Source organism: Carassius carassius, unplaced genomic scaffold (genome assembly GCF_963082965.1).
Source record: "Carassius carassius unplaced genomic scaffold, fCarCar2.1 SCAFFOLD_58, whole genome shotgun sequence".
In the NCBI taxonomy this organism is placed as follows: domain Eukaryota; kingdom Metazoa; phylum Chordata; class Actinopteri; order Cypriniformes; family Cyprinidae; genus Carassius; species Carassius carassius.
The window spans coordinates 176,596-200,091 of NW_026775030.1; the positions used below are offsets into that span (position 1 = coordinate 176,596).

Consider the following 23,496-nt stretch of genomic DNA (forward strand, 5'->3'; position numbering starts at 1 on the left):
TGGCAGGCCGTTGTTACACTCTCTCGATTTTTCTCTCCCTTTTCCGTTGCAGACGGACGCGTCGGACAGGGGGCTGGGTGCAGTCCTGTCACAGGAGATAGAGGGGGAGGAACGGCCGATGCTGTACATTAGCTGGAAGCTCTCGAAGAGAGAGGCTAAGTACAGCACCATAGAGAAAGAGTGCCTTGCCATCAGATGGCCAGTCCTCACCCTCCGCTATTATCTCCTGGGACGGGAGTTCACCCTCTGTTCGGACCAAGCTCCGCTGCAGTGGCTCCACCACATGAAGGACACCAACGCGCGGATCACTTGTTGGTATCTGGCTCTACAGCCTTTTAAGTTCAAGGTGATCCACAGGCTGGGTTTTCAGATGGTGGTGGCCGACTTCCTCTCCAGAAATGGGGGGGGGGGGGGCTGCAGTCGGGCGGTGGGGGTATGTGGTGGGGGGGCGTGGTTTAGCGAAGTCTACAGCGGGAGAGAGAATCAGGAGACGAGCGGTAAGTGAGTGGTTTGGGCAAAAACGATCAACACCTGTCTCTTGTTTCAGTAATTGGCGTGGAGAGAGTATAAAATGCCAGGAGAGACAAAAGCAGTCGAGAGAGAGATTGTCTGCTGACGCGAACCGGAAACGGAACCGGAATGAGTAACCCGGAAGTGTGCTGCGATCGTGTTGGTGTTGATGTCAGAATAAAAGTCACCATTGGTGTTTATAAAGAGTTTGAGTTAATAAATTTGTCAGCAATCCAGCCGACCCCTTTGTCCTCTTCCTTTCCTCTCACGAACTTACTACAGATACTTTCCTGCCAAGCAATACGGAATACGTCTAGTTTTGTTTTCCTCCAGCTGCGCTCCATTTTTTGGGCTGCTCTCTTTAGGGTGCGAGTATGCTCATTATACCATGGTGTCATACTGATTTCCTTAACCTTCCTTAAGCGTAAAGGAGCAACTGTATTTAAAATGCTAGAAAAGAGAGAGTCCATAGTTTCTGTTACATCATCAAGTTGTTCTGAGGTTTTGGATATGCTAAGGAATTCGGATACATCAGGAAGGTAACTTAAAAAGCAGTCTTTTGTGGTAGAAGTGATGGTTCTTCCATACTTGTAACAAGAAGTAGAATTTACAATTTTGGCTATATGAAGTTTGCACAAAACTAAATAATGATCTGCAGCCAGAACTAACTCAGATGTAAAATCACCAAACTCTTTAATAAAGTCTGTATGGTGCCCTGGTGGCCTGTATACAGTAGCCAGTACAAACATAACTGGGGATTTATCATTGACATTTCTTTCTCTGGATAATGTTATATGAAGCACCATTACTTCAAACGAGTTATACTTGAAGCCTGCCCTCCAAGAAATCCTAAAAACGTTGTTATAAATTGAAGCAACACCTCCCCCTTTGCGTTTTAGACGCTGCTCGTGTTTATAACAGTAATCTTGGGGGGGTGGACTCATTTAAAATAATGTAATCATCAGGTTTTAGCCAGGTTTCTGTCAAACAGAGCACATCTAGATTATGATCAGTGATCATATTATTTACAAAAAGTGTTTTCATAGAAAGGGATCTTGTGGCGAAAATAAGGAACTACACTGACCAAAATGCAATGCGGTGCGGTGAGATGGAAGTACGTAGCGAATTATTTAAGCAACAGGTGTGCGGGGCTTAAGGCGGGGAAGTTTGAGTGAACACTGAGTGAACGAGTTCGAGCTGGAGTTTTTTTTTAAAAAAAACCGCCTGAGTTACCTGATGTCTAACCACTTTGCTGGCTTCGTTGCGGGAGAGTGTTGGGATTTTGCTGTTGCTATTCCTAAAAGACGCTCGTTTACCGACTGCGTTTGGGCTGTGCGTGAGTTAAATAGACATTGTTTTGATACTACAACGCTGTTGAAAAAGACAAACCTCGACAGAAGATTGCTGTGTTCCTAAGTAACTGCTGGCTGCACTGTGAAAGAGTGTCTGGATCATCGCTGTTGCTTGTCCTAAAAGACACATTATCAGAGGTGCCTGGGCTGAGCACGAGCCGAACGTTACAGCGCTACGAGTGAGGTATCCTTTTCATTGTGGACTCTGGGTTCAAGATACTGTGCGTCTGACTCCAGGTAGGACTGGAATAGTACACCACTCTTCCTTTTACAAGATATTCATTCACTCGCCCCACCAACAACGAAAAAGACGCTATAAACTGTGATCATCTACGCAGTACGCACACACACACGCACTCACACACGCACACACACACATACACACACACTTAACTAACGAACGCTAACATTTCTGAGGTGGTTTGTTTACGAACTGAAAGGTTTACTCGCATTGAGTTATTGCTTTTACGTTGAATTAAACCAAAGACCTTTATTGTTTTATTTTATTTTTTGGGCCTCAATACATGAAATGTTTAAAAACTGATGAAATTGATATTACATGTAACGTTATCACAGTGTTGATGAAATACATTGTTTCATTATGAGTCATGATGATTCTGTGAAAAATATGTTCTAATTTCTTTTGACATTGCTTTCGTGAAAAAGAAAGAAAAACTAAAAGAGTTAAGACAGACCTAGACTAAAAATAAATCTTTCTTTTTTATTGTTGAATTGGTTGGGTAATTGTGTACCGTTCTGTAACGGATGATAAGTTAATTCCATTACACCGTCACAGAAAATGGCGAATTTGAATTTAATTGTGTAATATAATTGGGTACTGACCTGTCCCTCAGATTGCTTACTATTGTGTTATTTAATGCATCTATTTTTTGTGTGTGTGTTTGTGCTTTAAAACTATACTTCATCTGTTGGACTGAACTAAAAGTGCCTGATGAAAATGATGAAATGTGTTAAATGTGGGGTATGAAAGTGATTATTTTGACTGATGTAAATCACTTGATTTAAATGAGTACATTAACCAGATTATGTAAAACTGAAGTAGCCTAATTGACTCTTGTCTTGTGAACTTTGTGTTAAGGTTGTAGTCAGTGTGGGGGTAATTGAGTTTAACTATTTTTCAGTTGTCAGTTGCCACAAGTATTTTTGAGAAATTCTATGAAGTGAGTAATTGAAGTATTTACTTTTTTTTTCCCTCTCCTTTTTCTTTTGTTTTTCCACACTACTGACAATATACAAACACATCTTTTTACATGGTAAGTCATGGCAGATCCCTTACACCCATCGTCAACCCTTATTGATATTGAGGTTCCAGATGTTGCAACTCCTGACTGGACGGCTGGCCCCCCTCAACCTCTGTTGCCTAACTATCCCTCTTTCCCTTATATTCCACCTAGCCCTATACAATCAAGAACTCAAGTGCAGTTTGCTTCATCTGATATAGCCCGTAGCACGCCTGTGCAATAGCTTTGTGCATAGCGAGGAACTGATGCAATTATGCACTCCATCTCCAACAGAGGCAGCAACTAATGTTTCACCAGTGTCTTCACCAGTATCTTCACATGTCCAATATGATTTGCCTGGTACAATTCCCACACCTGCAAGGGCAATTGGAGACCTCACTGCTCAAGTCCAGGGAAATTGGGACAAATTATATGATCTCATGGGAAGACAGGAGACCGCTGTAACTGCACTTACCAGTGAATTGAAACTTACTTCTGCTCAACATAAAAGCCAATTGAAAAGTCTGTCAGAGAAAGTGGACAATCACACCCAGCAAATTTCCACCATTTTATTAACAACAAGCTGAAACGGAGACTGATCAAATGGTTAAGACCATGAAGTTGCTCATGTTGGATGAATTTCAAAAAATTGAAAAGTCTTTAGTTTCAAATATTTGTTCCATGGTGGAGAAACTTCAACTAGAGATACAGAAAGATATTAAAACTGTCCGGCAAAACTTTCAAAAAAGCCACGATGAGTTAAACCAGGATTTCACTCAATTGACCGCCCAGCTTGACCACTTAAGTGTTAAAATAACTGAACTGCAAGAGAGTCCAGAATATAAAACAGAGGATCAGGATCCACCGAAGAATTCTGAATCCTCAAGTCAATCCATGAATGTGATTCCCCCTGTAAATGCGGGTGCTGTCAAGAGCGACCATCTCAAATTAACCTTTCCTACTTTTGGGAGACCATCAGACGATTCTGATCCCTTGTTGTATTTAGCTAAGTGTCAGGATTTTCTTGCATTACATCCTTTAACTGATTCTGAAATCCTGGCTACTTTCCGAACAGTCTTGCATGGTACAGCACGTGATTGGTGGGAAGTAGCTAGGACTACAGTAACTACTTGGCATGAGTTTGAGTCTTCATTCCTTACTGCCTTTCTCTCTGAAGATTATGAGGATGAACTTGCAGAGCGTGTCAGAATCAGAACTCAAGGAGAGAGGGAGTCCATAAGAGACTTTGCTTTTACCTATAGAGCACTTTGCAAAAGGTGGAAGCCTACCTTAACTGAGTCTGAACTGGTTAAAATGACTTTAAAGAACAAAAAGCCTTACTTAGCTAGCCAGCTACGTGGTCGTGTAACAACTGTAGAGGACTTGGTACGGTTGGGACAGCAACTTGAGAAGGATCATTTACAGCAGTTACAGTATAACTACCGGTTGAGCTCAAAACAAGGTCAGTCTGGACTCAAAGGACCCCTACCACCCGTTAACCGGCCAGTCGATAAACCACAGGTATAGTGTTGGAGGTGTAAAGGGCTACATGCTCCAAGTGCTTGCCCACATTTTTCTTTGCCTTCTCCTTCTTTTCCACCACCAGAGCAACCTTCTGCTAATCTACAACGATCCTGTCATCCTAGATCCAGAGGTAAACCCACCAACAACTCAATGACCACTGCAAATGCTTTACAACAGAAAGTGACAATACATTCACAGGAAGCTGTTATTGTACCACAACAGTTAATTGTACCAATTAGTATTGGTAATTGGGTAGGCAAAGCCATTGTGGATACTGGGGCGAGTTTTACACTAATTCATGAGCACTTGTGGAAAGAATTCAACCCCACAGAACAGAGCCTTAACCCTTGGTCTCTTGGACCTTTATATTTGGCAAACGGGATGACAGAAGTACATCTGGGATGGTTAAATGTTTCGCTTGAACTGCACGGCCATGCTTGCACCCTTCCTGTTGCTGTGTTAACGTCCAAAGCTCTTGCTTATTCCATTGTCTTGGGATTAGACTTTATTTTCTTTAGTGGGATGCAGATAAAGGTGTCGGATGGGAAGTATTCCTTTACTTCTGTTCCTGATGTGGATTACCTCTTCCAACCCGGTCATGCAAGTGTGCCAACACAGATGGGGTACCAGCATTTGCTAAATGAAAATCAAGCTCACTACTCCACATCAAGCATTTCCCTGTTCAGTTCTATTCCACCCTTAACGCCACCCATGCCCTTAAAAGTTGAAGGTGAGGATAATACAACACTCATTAATCAAGCAGTGGATGCAGCTCACTTACCACCTGGTCAAAAACTTCAATTAAGTCACCTCCTAAGAACCAACCCTCAAGTGTGTACTCTGCAGTTGGGACGAACAGCTGTTCTCCAACATCAAATTTATACACATCACCAAATTCCCATAAAGCAACGACCTTATCGGGTGTCCCCTGCTAAACGAGCCATAGTGAATCAACAACTCAAAGAAATGTTAGATGCAGGTATTGTAGAGCCATCACAGTCAGGATGGGCCTCCCCTGTAGTCCTTGTCCCGAAGAAGGAAGGACGTCTTTATTTTGTGTAGACTATCGCAAATTGAACGCCATAACAGAAAGTGACGCCTATCCTCTGCCAAATCTTAGAATCCCTTTCGGGGTCAGCTATTTTCTCCACTCTGGACCTTAACAGTGGATATTGGCAAGTGACTATGGATGCTTCCAGTAAAGCCAAGACTGCCTTTATTACATCTGCAGGACTATTTCACTTTAATGTAATGCCGTTTGGTCTTAAAAATGCTCCATCCACTTTCCAACATCTTATGGAGACTGTCTTGGGAGAGCTACGTAGCAAGAATTGCTTTGTGTACATTGACGATATTATCGTTTACTCTCCATCTGTTACTCGGCATTTCCTTGACCTCCAAGCTGTTTTCCAGAAGTTACAAGATGCTGGTTTAACCATTAACCTCAGAAAAAGCAAGTTCTGTTTGCATGAAGTTACTTTTCTAGGTCATCTAGTCAACATCCAAGGCATTTCAGCTGATCCTAGTAAAGTGGAAGCTATTCGTACCTATCCTGTGCCAAGAAATCTGAAGGAAGTCCAACGTTTCCTTGGACTCGCTGGGTGGTACCACAGATTTGTTCCCAACTTCTCTAGAATTGCTGAACCACTCAACTCCTTAAAGAAAAAAGGCCGAACTTTTCAGTGGACATTGCAGTGCCAACAGGCTTTTGAACAACTGAAAACTTGCTTGATGACTCCACCCATCCTGGGCCATCCCAATTTAGAGCATCCATTCATTGTGTACACGGATGCCAGCGAGATAGGACTGGGTGCAGTGCTGACTCAAAAGCGGAGACAAGGCATAGAAGAGGTAATAGCTTATGCCAGTAGAACCCTTAATCCTGCAGAGACAAACTACTCTGCAACAGAGAAGGAATGTTTAGCCGTAGTATGGGCATTAGGCAAGTGGCAGCACTACTTGGATCACAGAATGTTCACTGTCATTACCGATCATTCTGCCTTGCAGTGGGTAATGAATTCACCCAAAACCACCAGCCGTCTTATTCGATGGGCCCTACAGTTGCAAAAGTACGATTTCATTGTTGAGTATCGAAAGGGAAAATTAAATGCAGCTCCAGATGCTCTATCACGGATAACTCCACACACAAGTTGTAACTTGTATTCCAATCAGAAGGATGCCCAAAACCCACTTCCAGTTACTGCAGAATTGATCTGGGAGAAACAACATAATGATCCAGAAATCACAAAAATCTTCCAAAATTTGGCTGAGAGCAATGATGACCAGCAAGCCAAATATGAAGTCGTAGAAGATAAGCTATACCTCAAAACTCAGCTGACAGAGAATCAGTTCCATTACCGTATCTTTGTTCCCAAAGATCTTGTACCTTGTATATTGGAACACTATCATTGTAGCCCTATGAGTGGTCATGTTGGGATCTATAAAACGTACAAAAGAATTCAGGATGCGGCATATTGGCCTGGGATGTGGTCCGACATCAAACAGTTTGTGAAAAGTTGTGTAAAATGCCAAACCTTAAAAGCTGACCAACAGAAACCTGCTGGGAAGATGCAGAAAATTGTCAGTGACCGACCTAATCAGATGTTGGGGGTAGACATCATGGGACCCTTACCCCGTAGCACTAACCAAAACGAGTACCTTCTGGTTTTTGTTGACTACTTCACTCGCTGGGTAGAACTTTTTCCCATGCGAGTAGCTACTGCTAAGTCAGTTGCTACCCTATTCAGAAAAGAGATCCTAACCAGATGGGGAGTCCCAGATTTTCTGGTGTCTGATAGAGGCACTCAGTTCGTGTCTGCAGTGTTCAAAGAATTATGTGAAAGCTGGAACGTAACGCCAAAGCTGACTACTGCTTATCACCCGCAGACGAACATGACAGAGAGAATCAATCGAACCCTTAAAAGTATGATGGCTGCCTATGTAGATGAAAATCATAAGCGTTGGGACCAATACCTACCTGAATTTAGGTTTGCCATCAACTCGGCAGTACAAGAAACGACTGGAATGTCTCCTGCGGAACTTCAGTTAGGAAGGAAGTTACAAGGACCGATGAACAAGCTTTTAAAAGGTAAAGGTCATGATCTCTCACCAGATGCACCACACTATGAAGTAGTGTATCACTTGAGTCAACTGCAAGCAAAGGCAAAAGAAAACTGTAAGAAAGCACATTTGAGGCAACTGAGAAACTATAATAAGAATCGTCGGGACTTCTTATTTAAGGAAAAAGACAGAGTATGGATCCGACAGTTTCCCCAATCCAGTGCAACGAGAAACTTTACTGCTAAACTTGCACCGAAATGGAAGGGACCCTACCGGGTAATACAACAAATGGGACCAGTGAATTATCAAATAGCACTGGAATCCACAGGTGAGGATGTCCGCATTGTCCATGTCTGCAACTTAAAACCCTGTTTTCCAACTGCCACCGAATTGGAGACTCAAGAGAAACAAACAATCCTCGATCTCTTCAATGAATCTTTAACTGAGGAAGAGGAGTTCTTAGGATTTTAATATTCACACATCTACATAGAGAACTATGAGATGTGTTGTTCAAGGGGAGGAGAGTGTGGCGAAAATAAGGAACTACACTGACCAAAATGCAATGCGGTGCGGTGAGATGGAAGTACGTAGCGAATTATTTAAGCAACAGGTGTGCGGGGCTTAAGGCGGGGAAGTTTGACTGAACACTGAGTGAACGAGATCGAGCTGGAGTTTTGTCAAAAAAAAAAACGCCTGAGTTACCTGATGTCTAACCACTTTGCTGGTTTCGTTGCGGGAGAGTGTTGGGATTTTGCTGTTGCTATTCCTAAAAGACGCTCGTTCACCGACTGCGTTTGGGCTGTGCGTGAGTTAAATAGACATTGTTTTGATACTACAACGCTGCTGAAAAAGACAAACCTCGACAGAAGATTGCTGTGTTCCTAAGTAACTGCTGGCTGCACTGTGAAAGAGTGTCTGGATCATCGCTGTTGCTTGTCCTAAAAGACACATTATCAGAGGTGCCTGGGCTGAGCACGAGCCGAACGTTACAGCGATACGAGTGAGGTATCCATTTCATTGTGGACTCTTCCTTTTACAAGATATTCATTCACTCGCCCCACCAACAACGAAAAAGACGCTATAAACTGTGATCATCTACGCAGTACGCACACACACACGCACTCACACACGCACACACACACACACACACACACACGCACACACACACACACACACACACACACACACACACTTAACTAACGAACGCTAACATTTCTGAGGTGGTTTGTTTACGAACTGAAAGGTTTACTCGCGAGTTATTGCTTTTACGTTGAATTAAACCAAAGACCTTTATTGTTTTATTTTATTTTTTGGGCCTCAATACATGAAATGTTTAAAAACTGATGAAATTGATATTACATGTAACGTTATCACAGTGTTGATGAAATACATTGTTTCATTATGAGTCTGTGATTCTGTGAAAAATATGTTCTAATTTCTTTTGACATTGCTTTCGTGAAAAAGAAAGAAAAACTAAAAGAGTTAAGACAGACCTAGACTAAAAATAAATCTTTCTTTTTTATTGTTGAATTGGTTGGGTAATTGTGTACCGTTCTGTAACGGATGATAAGTTAATTCCATTACACCGTCACAATCTTATATTCAATAAGCCAAGCTTTATCATTTGTTTATCTGTATTGCATCTGTGTTTTATTTGTTGAACCTCAATTAAATTGTTAATGTTAACTTGGTTTGGACGTTTTTTGTATTTTCTAGTTCGGGGAACAGACACAGTCTTTATAGTGTGATATCTAGGTGAAAGAGTCTCTATGTGCTGAGAATTAACTGACCTCTGTGACGTGAGGCAGCTAGCAGACGGTCGGTTTAGCCAGTCTGTCTGCTTCCTGATCTGGGCCCCAGTTAGTCAAGTATAAACTCTAAGACTATGTGCCATATTTCTAGAGCGAAGAGCGGCGCCACCCCAGGAGGGATGAAGACCATCTCTTTTCAACAGGTCAGGTCTGCCCCAAAAGCTTGTCCAATTGTCTATGAAACCTATGTTATTCAGTGGGCACCACTTAGACATCCAGCCATTGAGTGATGACAATCTGCTATGCATCTCGTCACCACGGTAAGCAGGGAGGGGCCCAGAGCATATTACAGTGTCTGACATCATGCTTGGAAGTTCACAAACATCTTTAATGTTATTTTTAGTGATCTCCGACTTGCGAAGTCGAACATCATTAGCGCTGGCGTGAATAACAATCTAACTGTATTTACGTTTAACATTAGCCAGCAATTTTAAATTTGCCAAGATGTCAGGCACTCTGGCTCCCGGTTAACATTTGACTATGGTGGCTGGTGTCTCTATATTCACGTTCCATACAATAGAATCACCAATAACTAGAGCACTTTCATCAGATTTCTCAGTGGGTGCATCACTGAGTGGGGAGAACCTCTTTAATGTTTTGATCAAAACAGAAGTGTGGTGTTTTGACCCACGACTATGTTGCCTCACTGTCACCCAGTTGCCCTGCTGCAGGGGCTCTGTTGCCGGAACCGAACAATGTACAGGAGCTAGACGCATCCAAAGCCGTATCTAGAGCCCTAACATTCTTACTGTCCTCAATTAAAGTTTGGATGCGTGTCTCTTATTCTGAAATCTTCTCTGTCAGCCTAACTATTTCCCTGCATGTATCACATGTGAATCCCTCATCTGCGACAGAGATAGATAAACTGTACATGTGGCAAGAGGTGCAAATAACAATAACAGGAGAAGCCATTACTCACTGTGCTTAATGAAATATTCTTACCACAGTTGTTTGATGAACTTGTGAAAAACTGGAGTGAGAGAGAGGAGAAAAGAAAACAGCAATAGGTTTGAATGAAACGCTAATGACAAGCTAACGAGTGCTAACGCAATGCAGGTGTACTGCACTCACCGACATAAAATAAAAGTGAACGATCAAAATGAATCTGATAAGATTGTTTGATAATATCAAAAATATGGTGTAAATTAAGTTATATTTTATCACTTAAAAAAAAAAGAGTGATAGTAAGATAAAGATTCTAGAGAAAAAAAAATAGCTACACGGAGCTACAATCAGCTACAGCAAGGCCAGCTAGCGGACACCCGCAGTCAAGGAGGTGTCTATTAAAAGAATAGAAAGTATGGAAGGAGAGCCAAAAGTGAAATGTATTTATGTGAAATTAGGGGAAAAACTGTATGATTTTAAGGAATGTACTCTGAAAATGATTTATTGTTCTTTTAGAGATGGTGTTTTTAAAGAGCCGATTGCAAATGTTTACTGGATGCAGAAATTCAAAGATTTAAAAAAGAGTGTACATGGAGAAACATGGCGGGGAAGTGTGTGGAAACAAAATTGAGATGTTTGGAGTATTTTATAAGACATAAAGTGGTTTTTACTGAGGCTATTTTAAATAAAATAGGAATGGAAGAAAACGCTCTGTGTAAAGTGTGCCAGAAAAAGGAAGAGGGGATTTTACATATGTTTTTATATTGTAGAGAACTAGAGGAATTTTTAAGGAAATGTAAATGTTTAATTAAAGATGTGACTGAGGAGTGGGATGAAAATGGAATGGAATGGAACAGAGTGGTGATGTTTGGTTGGGAAAAAAGTGTCAAAACAAAATATTTATTAATCTTTGTGTAATGCTAATGAAAAGATGAAAAGAAGAACTGTGGCTAAAAAGGAAAAATTGTGTTGGATGTTTGGACTTTGTTTAAAAGGAAAACGTAATTATATATTGAAAGACTGTATGTGTACTTTAAAGGTGGAAATATGTTAGACTCTTTTTATGATGTTTTTACCCCAAAAGTTTGTTGTGTTTTAAATGATTTAATGTGGAAGCTGCCAGGAAGTGAAGGAGATGGATCTATGTAAATGAAAGATGTGTAATGTACAGATGTTTATAGAAAAATTTCTGTATTTTCTATTTATTGTTTTTAAACTATTGTTTTTTATTGATTGAAATTTCTTTAATTTAAAAAAAAAGGCTATGCCTGATCTCGGAAGCTAAGCAGGTTTGGGCCTGGTTAGTACTTGGATGGGAGACCGCCTGGGAATACCAGGTGCTGCTTATGGATTTTTTCACTAATTATCTAATAATTTTGCAAAAAAAAAAAAAAAAAGAGTCTATGCCCGATCTCGGAATCCAAGCACGTTTGGTCCTGGTTAGTATATGGAAGGGAGACCACCTCTTGCCATTTTTTTTTCTCGCTTCTTGAAATTTTGACCACAGCTTAGTACAAGCTTCGCAATTTTACTTTGACAATTTGCTAATTCTCAGCACATAGAGACTCTTTCACCTAGATATCACACTATAGAGACTGTGTCTGTTCCCCGAACTAGAAAATACAAAAAACGTCCAAACCAAGTTAAGACTAACAATTGAATTGAGGTTCAACAAATAAAAAACAGATGCAATATGGATAAACAAATGATAAAGCTTGGCTTATTGAATATCAGATCCCTTTCTACGAAAACACTTTTTGTAAATAATATGATCACTGATCATAACATAGATGTGCTCTGTTTGACAGAAACCTGGCTAAAACCTGATGATTACATTATTTTAAATGAGTCCACCCCTCAAGATTACTGTTATAAACATGAGCCACGTCTAAAACGCAAAGGGGGAGGTGTTGCTTCAATTTATAACAACGTTTTCAGGATTTCTCAGAGGGCAGGCTTCAAGTATAACTCGTTTGAAGTAATGGTGCTTCATATAACATTATCCAGAGAAACAAATGTTAATGATAAATCCCCAGTTATGTTTGTACTGACTACTGTATACAGGCCACTAGGGCACCATACAGACTTTATTAAAGAGTTTGGTGATTTTAATCTAGAAACTAGAAATCATACTCTAGATTTAATACTGTCACATGGAATTGATGTTGATAGTGTTGAAATTATGCAGCCAAGTGATGATATCTCAGATCATTATTTAGTTTTGTGCAAACTTCATATAGCCAAAATTGTAAATTCTACTTCTTGTTACAAGTATGGAAGAACCATCACTTCTACCACAAAAGACTGCTTTTTAAGTTATCTTCCTGATGTATCCAAATTCCTTAGCATATCCAAAACCTCAAAACAACTTGATGATGTAACAGAAACTATGGACTCTCTCTTTTCTAGCATTTTACATACAGTTGCTCCTTTACGCTTAAGGAAGGTTAAGGAAAACAGTTTGACACCATGGTATAATGAGCATTCTCGCACCCTAAAGAGAGCAGCCCGAAAAATGGAGCGCAGCTGGAGGAAAACAAAACTAAAGGTATTTCGTATTGCTTGGCGGGAAAGTAACCTATCCTACAGACAAGCATTAAAAACTGCTAGATCCGATTACCTTTCTTCTCTTTTAGAAGAAAACAAACATAACCCCAGGTATTTATTCAATACAGTGGCTAAATTAACGAAAAATAAAGCCTCAACAAGTGTTGACATTTCCCAACACCACAGCAGTAATGACTTTATGAACTACTTTACTTCAAAAATCGATACTATTAGAGATAAATTTGCAACCATTCAGCCGTCAGCTACAGTATCGCATCAGACAGTGCACTATAGACCCCCTGAGGAACAGTTCCACTCATTCTCTACTATAGGAGAGGAAGAATTGTATAAACTTGTTAAATCATCTAAACCAACAACAATTATGTTAGACCCTATACCATCTAAGCTCCTAAAAGAGGTGCTTCCAGAATCATAGATCCTCTTCTGACTATCATTAATTCCTCATTGTCAGTAGGATATGTCCCCAAAACCTTCAAACTGGCTGTTATTAAGCCTCTCATCAAAAAACCATAACTTGACCCCAAAGAACTAGTTAATTATAGACCAATCTCGAATCTCCCTTTTCTGTCCAAGATACTAGAAAAGGTGGTATCCTTACAATTATATTCCTTCTTAGAGAAAAATGGTATATGTGAGGATTTCCAGTCAGGGTTTAGACCGTATCATAGTACTGAGATTGCTCTCCTTAGAGTTACAAATGATCTGCTCTTATCATCTGATCGTGGGTGTATCTCTCTATTAGTTTTATTGGATCTTAGTGCTGCTTTTGACACAATTGACCACAACATTCTTTTGCATAGACTTGAACACTGTTGGCATTAATGGAAGTGCATTAGCATGGTTTAAATCATACTTATATGACCGCCATCAATTCGTAGCAGTGAATGAAGAAGTATCATATCGATCACAAGTGCAGTATGGAGTACCCCAAGGCTCAGTACTAGGGCCGCTACTCTTCACGCTTTACATGTTACCCTTGGGAGATATCATCAGGAAACATGGTGTTAGCTTTCACTGTTATGCTGATAATACTCAGCTCTATATTTCTTCCTAATGGAATGCATAGTCGATATAAAAAACTGGATGACGAGTAATTTCTTACTGCTAAATTCTGAAAAAACAGAGGTGTTAATTATAGGACCTAAAAACTCTGCATTTAATAACCTAGAACACTGTCTAAGACTTGACGGTTGCTCTGTCAATTCTTCGTCATCAGTTAGGAACCTAGGTATGCTATTTGATCGCAATCTTTCCTTAGAAAGCCACGTTTCTAACATTTGTAAAACTGCATTTTTCCATCTCAAAAATATATCTAAATTACGGCCTATGCTCTCAATGTCAAATGCAGAAATGTTAATCCATGCATTTATGATCTCAAGGTTAGATTATTGTAATGCTTTATTGGGTGGTTGTTCTGCACGCTTGGTAAACAAACTACAGCTAGTCCAAAATGCAGCAGCAAGAGTTCTTACTAGAACCAGGAAGTATGACCATATTATCCCGGTCCTGTCAACACTTTACTGGCTCCCTATCAAACATCGTATAGATTTTAAAATATTGCTTATTACTTAAAAAAGCCCTGAATGGTTTAGCCCTGAAAGACAGCGGAGACCAGGACAACTAGAGCCCTAGATACAGATCCCCTGTAAAGACCTTGTCTCAGAGGACCACAGGAAACAGATGATTATTCTGCACAATCTGACTATGCTGCAGCCTGGAATTGAACTACTGGTTTCGTCTGGTCAGAGGAGAACTGGCCCCCCAACTGAGCCTGGTTTCTCCCAAGGTTTTTTTTCTCCATTCTGTCACCGATGGAGTTTCGGTTCTTTGCCGCTGTCGCCTCTGGCTTGCTTAGTTGGGGTCACTTCATCTACAGCGATATCGTTGACTTGATTGCAAATAAATGCACAGACACTATTTAACTGAACAGAGATGACATCACTGAATTCAATGATGAACTGCCTTTAACTATCATTTTGCATTATTGACACAGTTTTCCTAATGAATGTTGTTCAGTTGCTTTGACGCAATGTATTTTGTTTAAAGCGCTATATAAATAAAGGTGACTTGACTTGACAATGAGGTTCATTCTTGGATAAAACTGTTGAAACTCCTTTTCAAAAATAATAAAAGGATTTTGATGCATGAATTTACTGCAGTAAAAATAACATCGTGCAAGAAATAAAAAGGTTAATAATACACTATTCATTGATTTGAGCTTGAATCTTTGTAATAATTTCTGTTTCAAAGGCAGAGTCCATTCTTTTTTCAATCAATATGATCAACCAAATTCGTGCAATAAAGCACCACATATGGCTGGTTTAAGTGTCACCATTGGTTCACTAGTTCTAGATTGACACAATGGCTCTAGATTGACAGCTCCTCCTCTAGCCAATCAGTCAAAGAGGGGAGTTGACGTCACTCTAATGCACCTCATTAGCTGCCGATGCAGTGTTCCTTATCACTTGTACTGTACAGGTGAAATCGGATAGCTGTCAAATGGGATAACATCTTTCCCGACAGGACACCATTATATGCGGCCATCTTTCGCTGCTGTACACCCACCTTAAAAGTTACATTTATTAAATGTGCTTTTCGGTTAATGCTATTTTGTTTGAAAAACCTTTTTTATGTATAAAACATTGGTTTTAACTGGCAGAATTGTCTCAGTCCTCTCTGGGTGGACCAAACCTGTAAACTTGTGTTACATCCTGGGGTGGAAGTCCCTAGGTGGCATAGTTGGCTACATTTGAAAACGTTAGTGAAGGTTTCTTTTGTTCCTTTTCTCAGTATGAGTTATCACAATTAAAGTTTCTTACACTCAAATACTGTCATAAATATACAGATAAAGAATGCTTTTCCTGAATAAAATGTAATGTGGAACAAACTGAAGCATTGAATACGCAGAACTATCAATTCAGAAAAACTGTTTTTTTAGATTCAAGTAAAATACAATTTTCAGACATGATAAAAAAAATGACAAAACAAAAGGAGACAAAAAGCTCATTATTATTTCAAAACATTTCTTATTTTAAAGTCACCATGAAACGGAAGTTGCGATTGTCTTTTCTTATCTGCTGTGACATATATCTGAGTGAAATGGCATCTGAAATGAGAGGGCGGGACCTGATTTCGTCTTTTGGGAATTGATTGGATCATTGGAAACTGGGGTACTGCAAACAAAATGGAGGGAGATCTGAATGCCAGTTTGCAGTTAATTGTGGGGGATTTATCTCCACTGGATTCACAGCAGACACTTAAGCATTAATAAATGTTTTATTTATTAAAGATGAAGATGGCACAAAACATGCCTAAACAGCGAGAGAGAGAGACTGCCTGATGGAGGTCGTGCTTGATTTCATGGTGACTTTAAGGTCAACTTTGCTAGAGGCTGATTTAAAAGTTAGCAATTTAATTTTCCATACACTCATTGCCACTTGCAGTTACATTTAGAATCACATAAGGCATGAAAGTATGTGAAACGTTATTAGCTTCCATTTCTTACTCTTCTTTTTCTAACAGTTACAAACTTTAGGTTGATAACGAGTCGACACTGTCAAGCTTTGTAGCAACAGATCCAGTACTGGGCTGAGTTACAATACACAATGTAAGTACGGAAAAAACAAACAAACAAAACAGTAAAAACACTAATATTGTGAAACAGGATTACAATCTGAAAAAAATATTTTCTATGTGGATTTAATGTAAAACTTAATATATTCCTGTGACGCAAAGTTAAAAAGAACAGCATTTACTTGAAATAGAATACTGTGTAATTGCTTTTCCTGTCATATTTGATCAATTCAATGCATGTTTGCAGAAATCTCTCGCTCATATACAGTGTATATGCATATATAAACATTTTATTTTACATTTGACCATTTTTATTATGAACATTTAATAAACTTTTTTTGGTGAATATGTTCAACTTTGCAGTCTTTAACGAGACATAAAGTCTGTATCACAGTCTGTCCCCTCTGACGTGGAGCTGTTTTGTTCATGCATGTTTCCTGTATGGGTCAACATATATCCTGACAGTGTGTCATCCTCAGTGCTGATGTCCAAATCAGAAGAACAGAGAAAAAGGAGATCTTGGCTTTCCACTTGCATTGGATCATCTGTTTTCTTTTCTTTCTGTGTGGGTGCGTAAAGCTGTAGGTTTGTTTTCTGTCTCTCCAGTAGACTGATGTGAGATGTCGATAATTCTTGAACTTCACTTCCCACCTCCTCCTCCTCATCCAAATCATCCTCTGGTCCCAGAGCCCTCAAAGTGACTGAAAACAAGTTTATGTTCCCAGAGACATCTGCTGAACTTTCTTGACTCCCCTTCAATTCTAACTCAGCATTTTTGTCTTCAAGATGGCTGCTTCTATCTGCAGACATGTCTAATAGGAATAGCTTTTTAGTATCAAATTCATAATGGATTTGTTCCATGGCTATTTCTTTTGTATGGCAGATCCCTGAACTGTTATGCGGAGTCAAAATTGAAACTATAGCCTTCTCTTCACAACCACTGCTGAGAGTTACACAATCCATGTAGTTGCACTTGCCTTCATCTTCTTCCTCATCTTCTGTATCTGCCTGTGAGAACAACAGCTAGTGAATTTGCAATAGAAAAATGTTTCATGGGGGCAGTGTACATTTTTATAACAAGTGATTGAGTGACTAGGAATAGTCTGGTGCAAGCAAAGGAACCAGAATTTTAATAGCTTATTTGCATATCAGATAAAGGCTGAAAAATTATTCACAGAACATTAGAAACTCAACTCTGTGCAGCTGTGGTTATAAAGTAGCTATTGTTCAAGCCACACAATGGACCATCGACTGCGCTGAATCCAGCAGCATTCTGCCATAATATCGAAGTGTGCAACATTGATCATTGTTCTCGCAAAAAAATTCTCATAACATGAGATCTGCAGTTTAGATTAAATATGAATTATAATAGCACTCCTTGCTGTAATCAAAACATTGCATGCGACAGGAAAATTGATTAAGCACATCAACTACAAATGTGTCTAAATTCATATAATTTTTGTTTAACTTCTAAGCAATGACTTCATGTAATTTCAGTGCCTACCTGAGAGTGAAATATTTAACGTAAAAGGTTATATCGAAAATGAATCCTTGATTACTTCATTATCTTTCTCACTCCAGGAAAAATAATGTGTACACACAGTCAAGAGCATCCTTGTAATGCGCACATATTTACGCCAAGTATTTAAAAAAAATCCAGATATTGAAAACAGCGTACGAACATTTATATGCCCATTTTGTGTGTATGCACGGTATCACGGTGGGAAAGTGATGTAACCTGTGTTGCGGCTTAAAACCGGTAACACCGTCAACATCGTCTTTTGCGGCAAGCTTGGTATCTAGTAATGCTTGTGTCAGTTACCGCGTTGACAAAAACACCAAAACATGAGGTAGAAAAATAGTCATAAAATAATAAATTACATAGCCTGAGATGGCACAATACAATTTCTTCTCATTTTAAGGTGTCTTCTTTTCATGTATATTTAAAAAATGCTGATTAAACATTTTATTTTAACATTTCTAAAAGAAAAGGCACAGATTGCATGGAATGACCCATGTATTTTTGAAATGGTATCAGACAGACCTTGTTGACATAGTTTTCCTCGTCTTCAATTTGCTTGCTCTCTGGATCTTCCTCTGCATTCAGTGGGTTGTTGTTTTTGGTGGGATGATTTTTTGATGGCCTGATTAACTGTATCTCAGTCACAGATACGCTCTCAGATAACGTCTGTTCAGGAATCAGAATCGCTTTAATGTTGTTATCCTAAATGAGGAAAACAAGCAATACAGAGAGATATATGAGACAGTTCTGCTAACAAAAGGTTTGAATGCACTTGAACGGATATATGATTTTCATTATGTTAATTGCATGTACTCACATAATACTGAAACAGTTTGTGGTAAAAAACAACAAAAAAAACTGTGTAATCAGACTTCAGCCACTAATATGTTTGAACTGAAATTGTGCAGAAATGGTGGTGGATATCAAAACTTATCCACGGTCAAAAAAAAAAAAAAAAACCACTTCAGACTCCAAAGGAGACTTTAAAGTGGACTTGCTCACAATCATTACCAATGCAGTTCAACAATTTGGTGTTTCTCGAAACCATAGTTCCAACAAACAAACAGCAGAGCAAAGTTGTGCGGTTGGAAGCACAGTATAGCTCTCGCCCTTAGAATGTTAATTTCATGATTTATAATAAATTTAATTTGCCACCACAAACATTCAGCAGAATTGCAAAGGTGTATCATGAAGGGGTACCTATTAAAAATCCACCAAAATTTATGAATATTATTAAAATATTAAATGTACATTACATTACAATAACATTACAATAACAATTTTTTTTTTTTAAACTTTTTTATTTATAACATTTTCTTGTACTATAATTGTAGGAGCCATTTGTGACATTTATGTTTAAGTTACTTTAATGACCCCTGCTGGTGAATTATGACTTTGCGGCCTTGGAACAGAAATAGTTAAAATTGCACACCTGCGCCAATTAGTGGCATAGAGGTAGACAAAGGAGGAATCCTTGAGGTGTTGGAAAGTTTGGAATTGGATGTTGGAATTGCATGGACACCAGCAGGCATATGGTTTTCAATTTATTTACTCCTCGGTTTATTTTTTATTGCAAGTATTGGATGGGTGACGTCGTTCGTCATCCATATTTATGTTTTCGATTTTGAGTTTATTTTGAGAGGAACAAAGAATAAAACGAACAATCTATTGAAACCCCTGAGGCGTCCGAAGTGACTTACTGGAAGGCACTACATAGTTGAAAACCCTCTGCTATTGGAAAGTGAAACCTGCTGCATTGTAACATTGAAAGTCACCTGCGTTTGGAAAGTTTGATTTACGGATTCACCCTTAGGATACTTGGAAGATTGGGAGCTGCATTCTCTAAAGTATGTGGATTATACACGTTTCCCGCTGATGACGTACCTTTATCTCCTTGGACGTTTGTGAGTAAAACGCTGAGTTGGAGTGAGCCGCTGCGCTCCTACAATGACTTTGAATGTGAGCCGTCATGCTTACATCACAAACTGAACCTTTCATTTGCGTTTGTTTTCTCATTTATGTGTTGACTTTGAAATGCTATCGATTTTTTTGTGTTGAACTTTTGAGTTAATCTTTGAAAAAATGTCAGACAAAGAAGGGCCTGAAGAGCAGGATTTGTACGAAGAAAAAGAACTGTTTAAGTTAATTGCAACACGTAAAGGGAAGCTTGGTGTTTTAACATGCAAACGAAATGAAATCAATAGTCTTATTGAAGCTGGACAGGACAAAGAAACTGTTAGGAAACAAGTTAACTCGTTTGATGGATTTTTCGCTGAGTTTATTAGTTTACAAGCAACTGTACAAACATTGACGAAAGATGCATACGAAAAGGAGGCCGATAACTTAGACTGGTACCAACCCAAATATCACCTTTTCAAAAGCTTCTTAGAAGGTGTCACGAACTGGCTCGAGGTTGATCAAGATAATGAGAAAGAAGAGGAGCAGGACGATGTTGTTAAGTCCCAAGATAGCGCATCTCAAGTAGCGCACAGTGTCACGCATAGCTGTAAAGCAACAAGCGCTCTCAGTTGCGCGTCACGAGAATCTTTCATGCATCTAAAAGCCGAAGCAGAATGTGCGGCTATTCGAGCAAAGGCGCATGCTTTGAATAACAAAATTGATCTTGATATCGAAGAAGCAAATATCATTGCAAAATTAAAGGCACGAAAAGAAAAAATGGTGATAGATTCCGAACTTGCTGCTGCAGAGGCAAAGGTTAGAGTATTCAGAGAAGCTGAAAAACAACGTTCAGTGTCGGGCGTATACAAATACGGTACACCAATGGATTATGATACAACAGTACAAAGACCAGTGAGATCCCAGAGAGAAGGATCAGCTCGTACTGACCCTTGGCAAACTGTAGGTGCACAACAAAATGCAAATCAGAGCGTCTCAGTACCAATAGGAAGCGAGATTCACCCAAATGGCAATGATACAAATGTTACTGATGTATTAAAAAGACAAACTGAAATCACTGAAATGTTGGTGAAACAGCAAACACTCTCTCTTCTGCCAGATAGAGAAATTCCCATATTTAATGGTGATGCTCTGCAATATAGGACATTCATCAAAGCATTTGAGCAATGTATTGAGAATAAAACTACTAATATGGATGACCGGCTATACTACTTGCAACAGTATACAAGAGATCAACCCAGAAACCTTGTCAGTAGCTTTATGCATATGGATTCTTCCAATGCGTATAAAGAAGCTAAAAAGCAACTAGAATACAATTTTGGAAACAGCTATGAAATAGCATCTGCTTACATGAATAAAGCCTTGAACTGGCCAACCATCAAACCAGAGGATGGCAATGGGTTGCGATCATATGCTCTCTTTTTACATGGCTGCTACAATACAATGCAAGACATTGATGGCCTAAAAGAGCTTGAAAGTTCCACCAACTTAAGACTCATTGTGTATAAACTTCCATTTAGGCTGAGAGATAAATGGCGAGCAAATGTGTGTAGCATGCAAGATAACAAACACAGAGCAACAAACAAGGACTTGATAGACTTTATTGAAAGACAGTCCAGAGCAATGCTTGATCCAATTTTTGGTGACATACTCAACTCAACAGAGAGCAAAGTAACGTCAAGACCTAAACCACAAAAAACGTTCACCAAACTTAGTGGGAGGACCAGCTTTGCCACTACAGTTGCTCAGGCACCTGAAATAAAAAAGAACGAGTCACAATATGGACACAAACTGAATGCAAGCAAGTGTGCTCTGGAAAGGCCTTGCTTATTTTGTGAAAGAAATCACATATTTGAAAATTGTGAAAAGTTTAAGTCTAAACCAAATAGTGAGAAAATAGAATTCCTGAAACTAAATGGGATTTGTTTTGGATGTTTAACAAAGGGACATGTTAGCAAAACCTGCAAGAACAGAATGAAATGTGAAACATGTTCTCTGTCTCACCCAACCATCCTTCACATTCACACTGGCAAGGAAAAAGATGGAATTAAAGATGACTTTACTGGAAACAAACCACTGAGTAGTGCTATGGTTTCTGTAGAAGATGATGACCTAATGGGGGTCAGTCAATCAAAACAATGCACTCTTGCTATCGTGCCAGTAAAAGTAAAAGTCTCAAATTCAGATAAAGTCATAAATACTCATGCATTCTTGGATCCCGGTAGCTCAGCTACATTTTGCACAGACTCATTGAAAAGAAAGCTAAACATCACCGGTAAAAACACCACAATACTCTTGTGCACAATGGGACAGGAGAAAAATTTCCACAGCAGTATAGTCTCTGGTCTTGAAGTCAGCAGTATGGAAGGCCATCTGTATCATAAACTCCCGGAAGTCTATACTCAAACAAAATTACCAGTTTCAAAACGACACATACCAATACAAGAATCAATAGATAAATGGAAATACTTACGTGAGGTGAAGATTCCAAAATTGGATGCTGACATTGAGTTGTTAATAGGCACAAATGCTGCAAGGCTTATGGAGCCTTGGAAGGTAATAAACAGTAGAGGTAATGGGCCATATGCTGTTAGAACACCCTTAGGATGGGTCGTCAATGGGCTCATGCAAGAAACAACATGTCACACGCAAGGAAGTCACTCATGTACTGTAGTTAATCGCATATCTGTAACAGATTTGAATGACTTGTTGATCAAACAGTATCATCAAGATTTTCCAGAACTGGCAGCTGAGGAGAAATCAGAGATGTCAGTCGAAGATAAACGGTTCATGTCTATGATGGAAAGTTCAAAGGAACTAAGAAATGGTCATTATAATTACCGTTACCTTTTAAAGAAAATGAAGTAATAATGCCAAACAACTACCAACAGGCACAGCAACGTGTTATGTCTCTGAAAAGAAAATTCGAAAAGAATGAACAATATCATAGAGAATATTCTGCATTTCTAGAAGGAATGCTTGAAAAGAGCCACGCAGAATCTGTGCCATCTGATGAACTGGAAACAGAAAGTGAAAAGGTGTGGTACATTCCACATCATGGAGTGCACCATCCAAAGAAGGGCTCCCTGAGAGTTGTATTCGATTGCTCCACATCCTTCCAGGGGATATCCTTGAATAGCAAATTGATGCAAGGTCCAAATCTCACCAGCAACTTGGTAGGCATCCTGTTGCGCTTCCGCCAGGAGCCAATCGTCCTTATGGCAGATGTGGAAAGCATGTTTCACCAGGTGAGAATTATGGAGAAGCACGTGGACTTTTTACGCTTTCTATGGTGGCCAAATGGTGATACAGGTCAACCACTGAAAGAACACAGAATGACAGTGCACTTATTTGGGGCAACGTCTTCACCAAGTTGTGCAAGTTTCGCCCTCAGACAAACTGCCGAAGATTTCAAAGATCTCTTTTTGCCTGAAACAGTGGAAACAATTAAGCTAAACTTTTATGTAGATGATTGCTTGAAATCGGTGGCCACTGAAGCTGATGCTGTGATGTTGTGCAAAGAGCTTGAAAGA

General features: G+C 39.4%; 1 protein-coding gene across 1 annotated transcript in view; it reads right to left on the reverse strand.

The window, feature by feature from the left end:
• Positions 1-16,213: 16,213 nt before the first annotated feature.
• Positions 16,214-23,496, reverse strand: part of LOC132134240 (interleukin-20 receptor subunit alpha-like) — a 49,963-nt gene continuing 42,680 nt past the window's right edge. Inside the window, exons 9-10 of the mRNA XM_059547043.1 lie at positions 18,569-18,748; positions 16,214-17,532 (exon numbers count right to left, since the gene is read on the reverse strand). Of these exons, the coding sequence (XP_059403026.1) occupies positions 16,891-17,532; positions 18,569-18,748 (822 nt within the window). The 3' untranslated portion in view covers positions 16,214-16,890. The remainder of the gene's footprint in view (positions 17,533-18,568; positions 18,749-23,496) is intronic.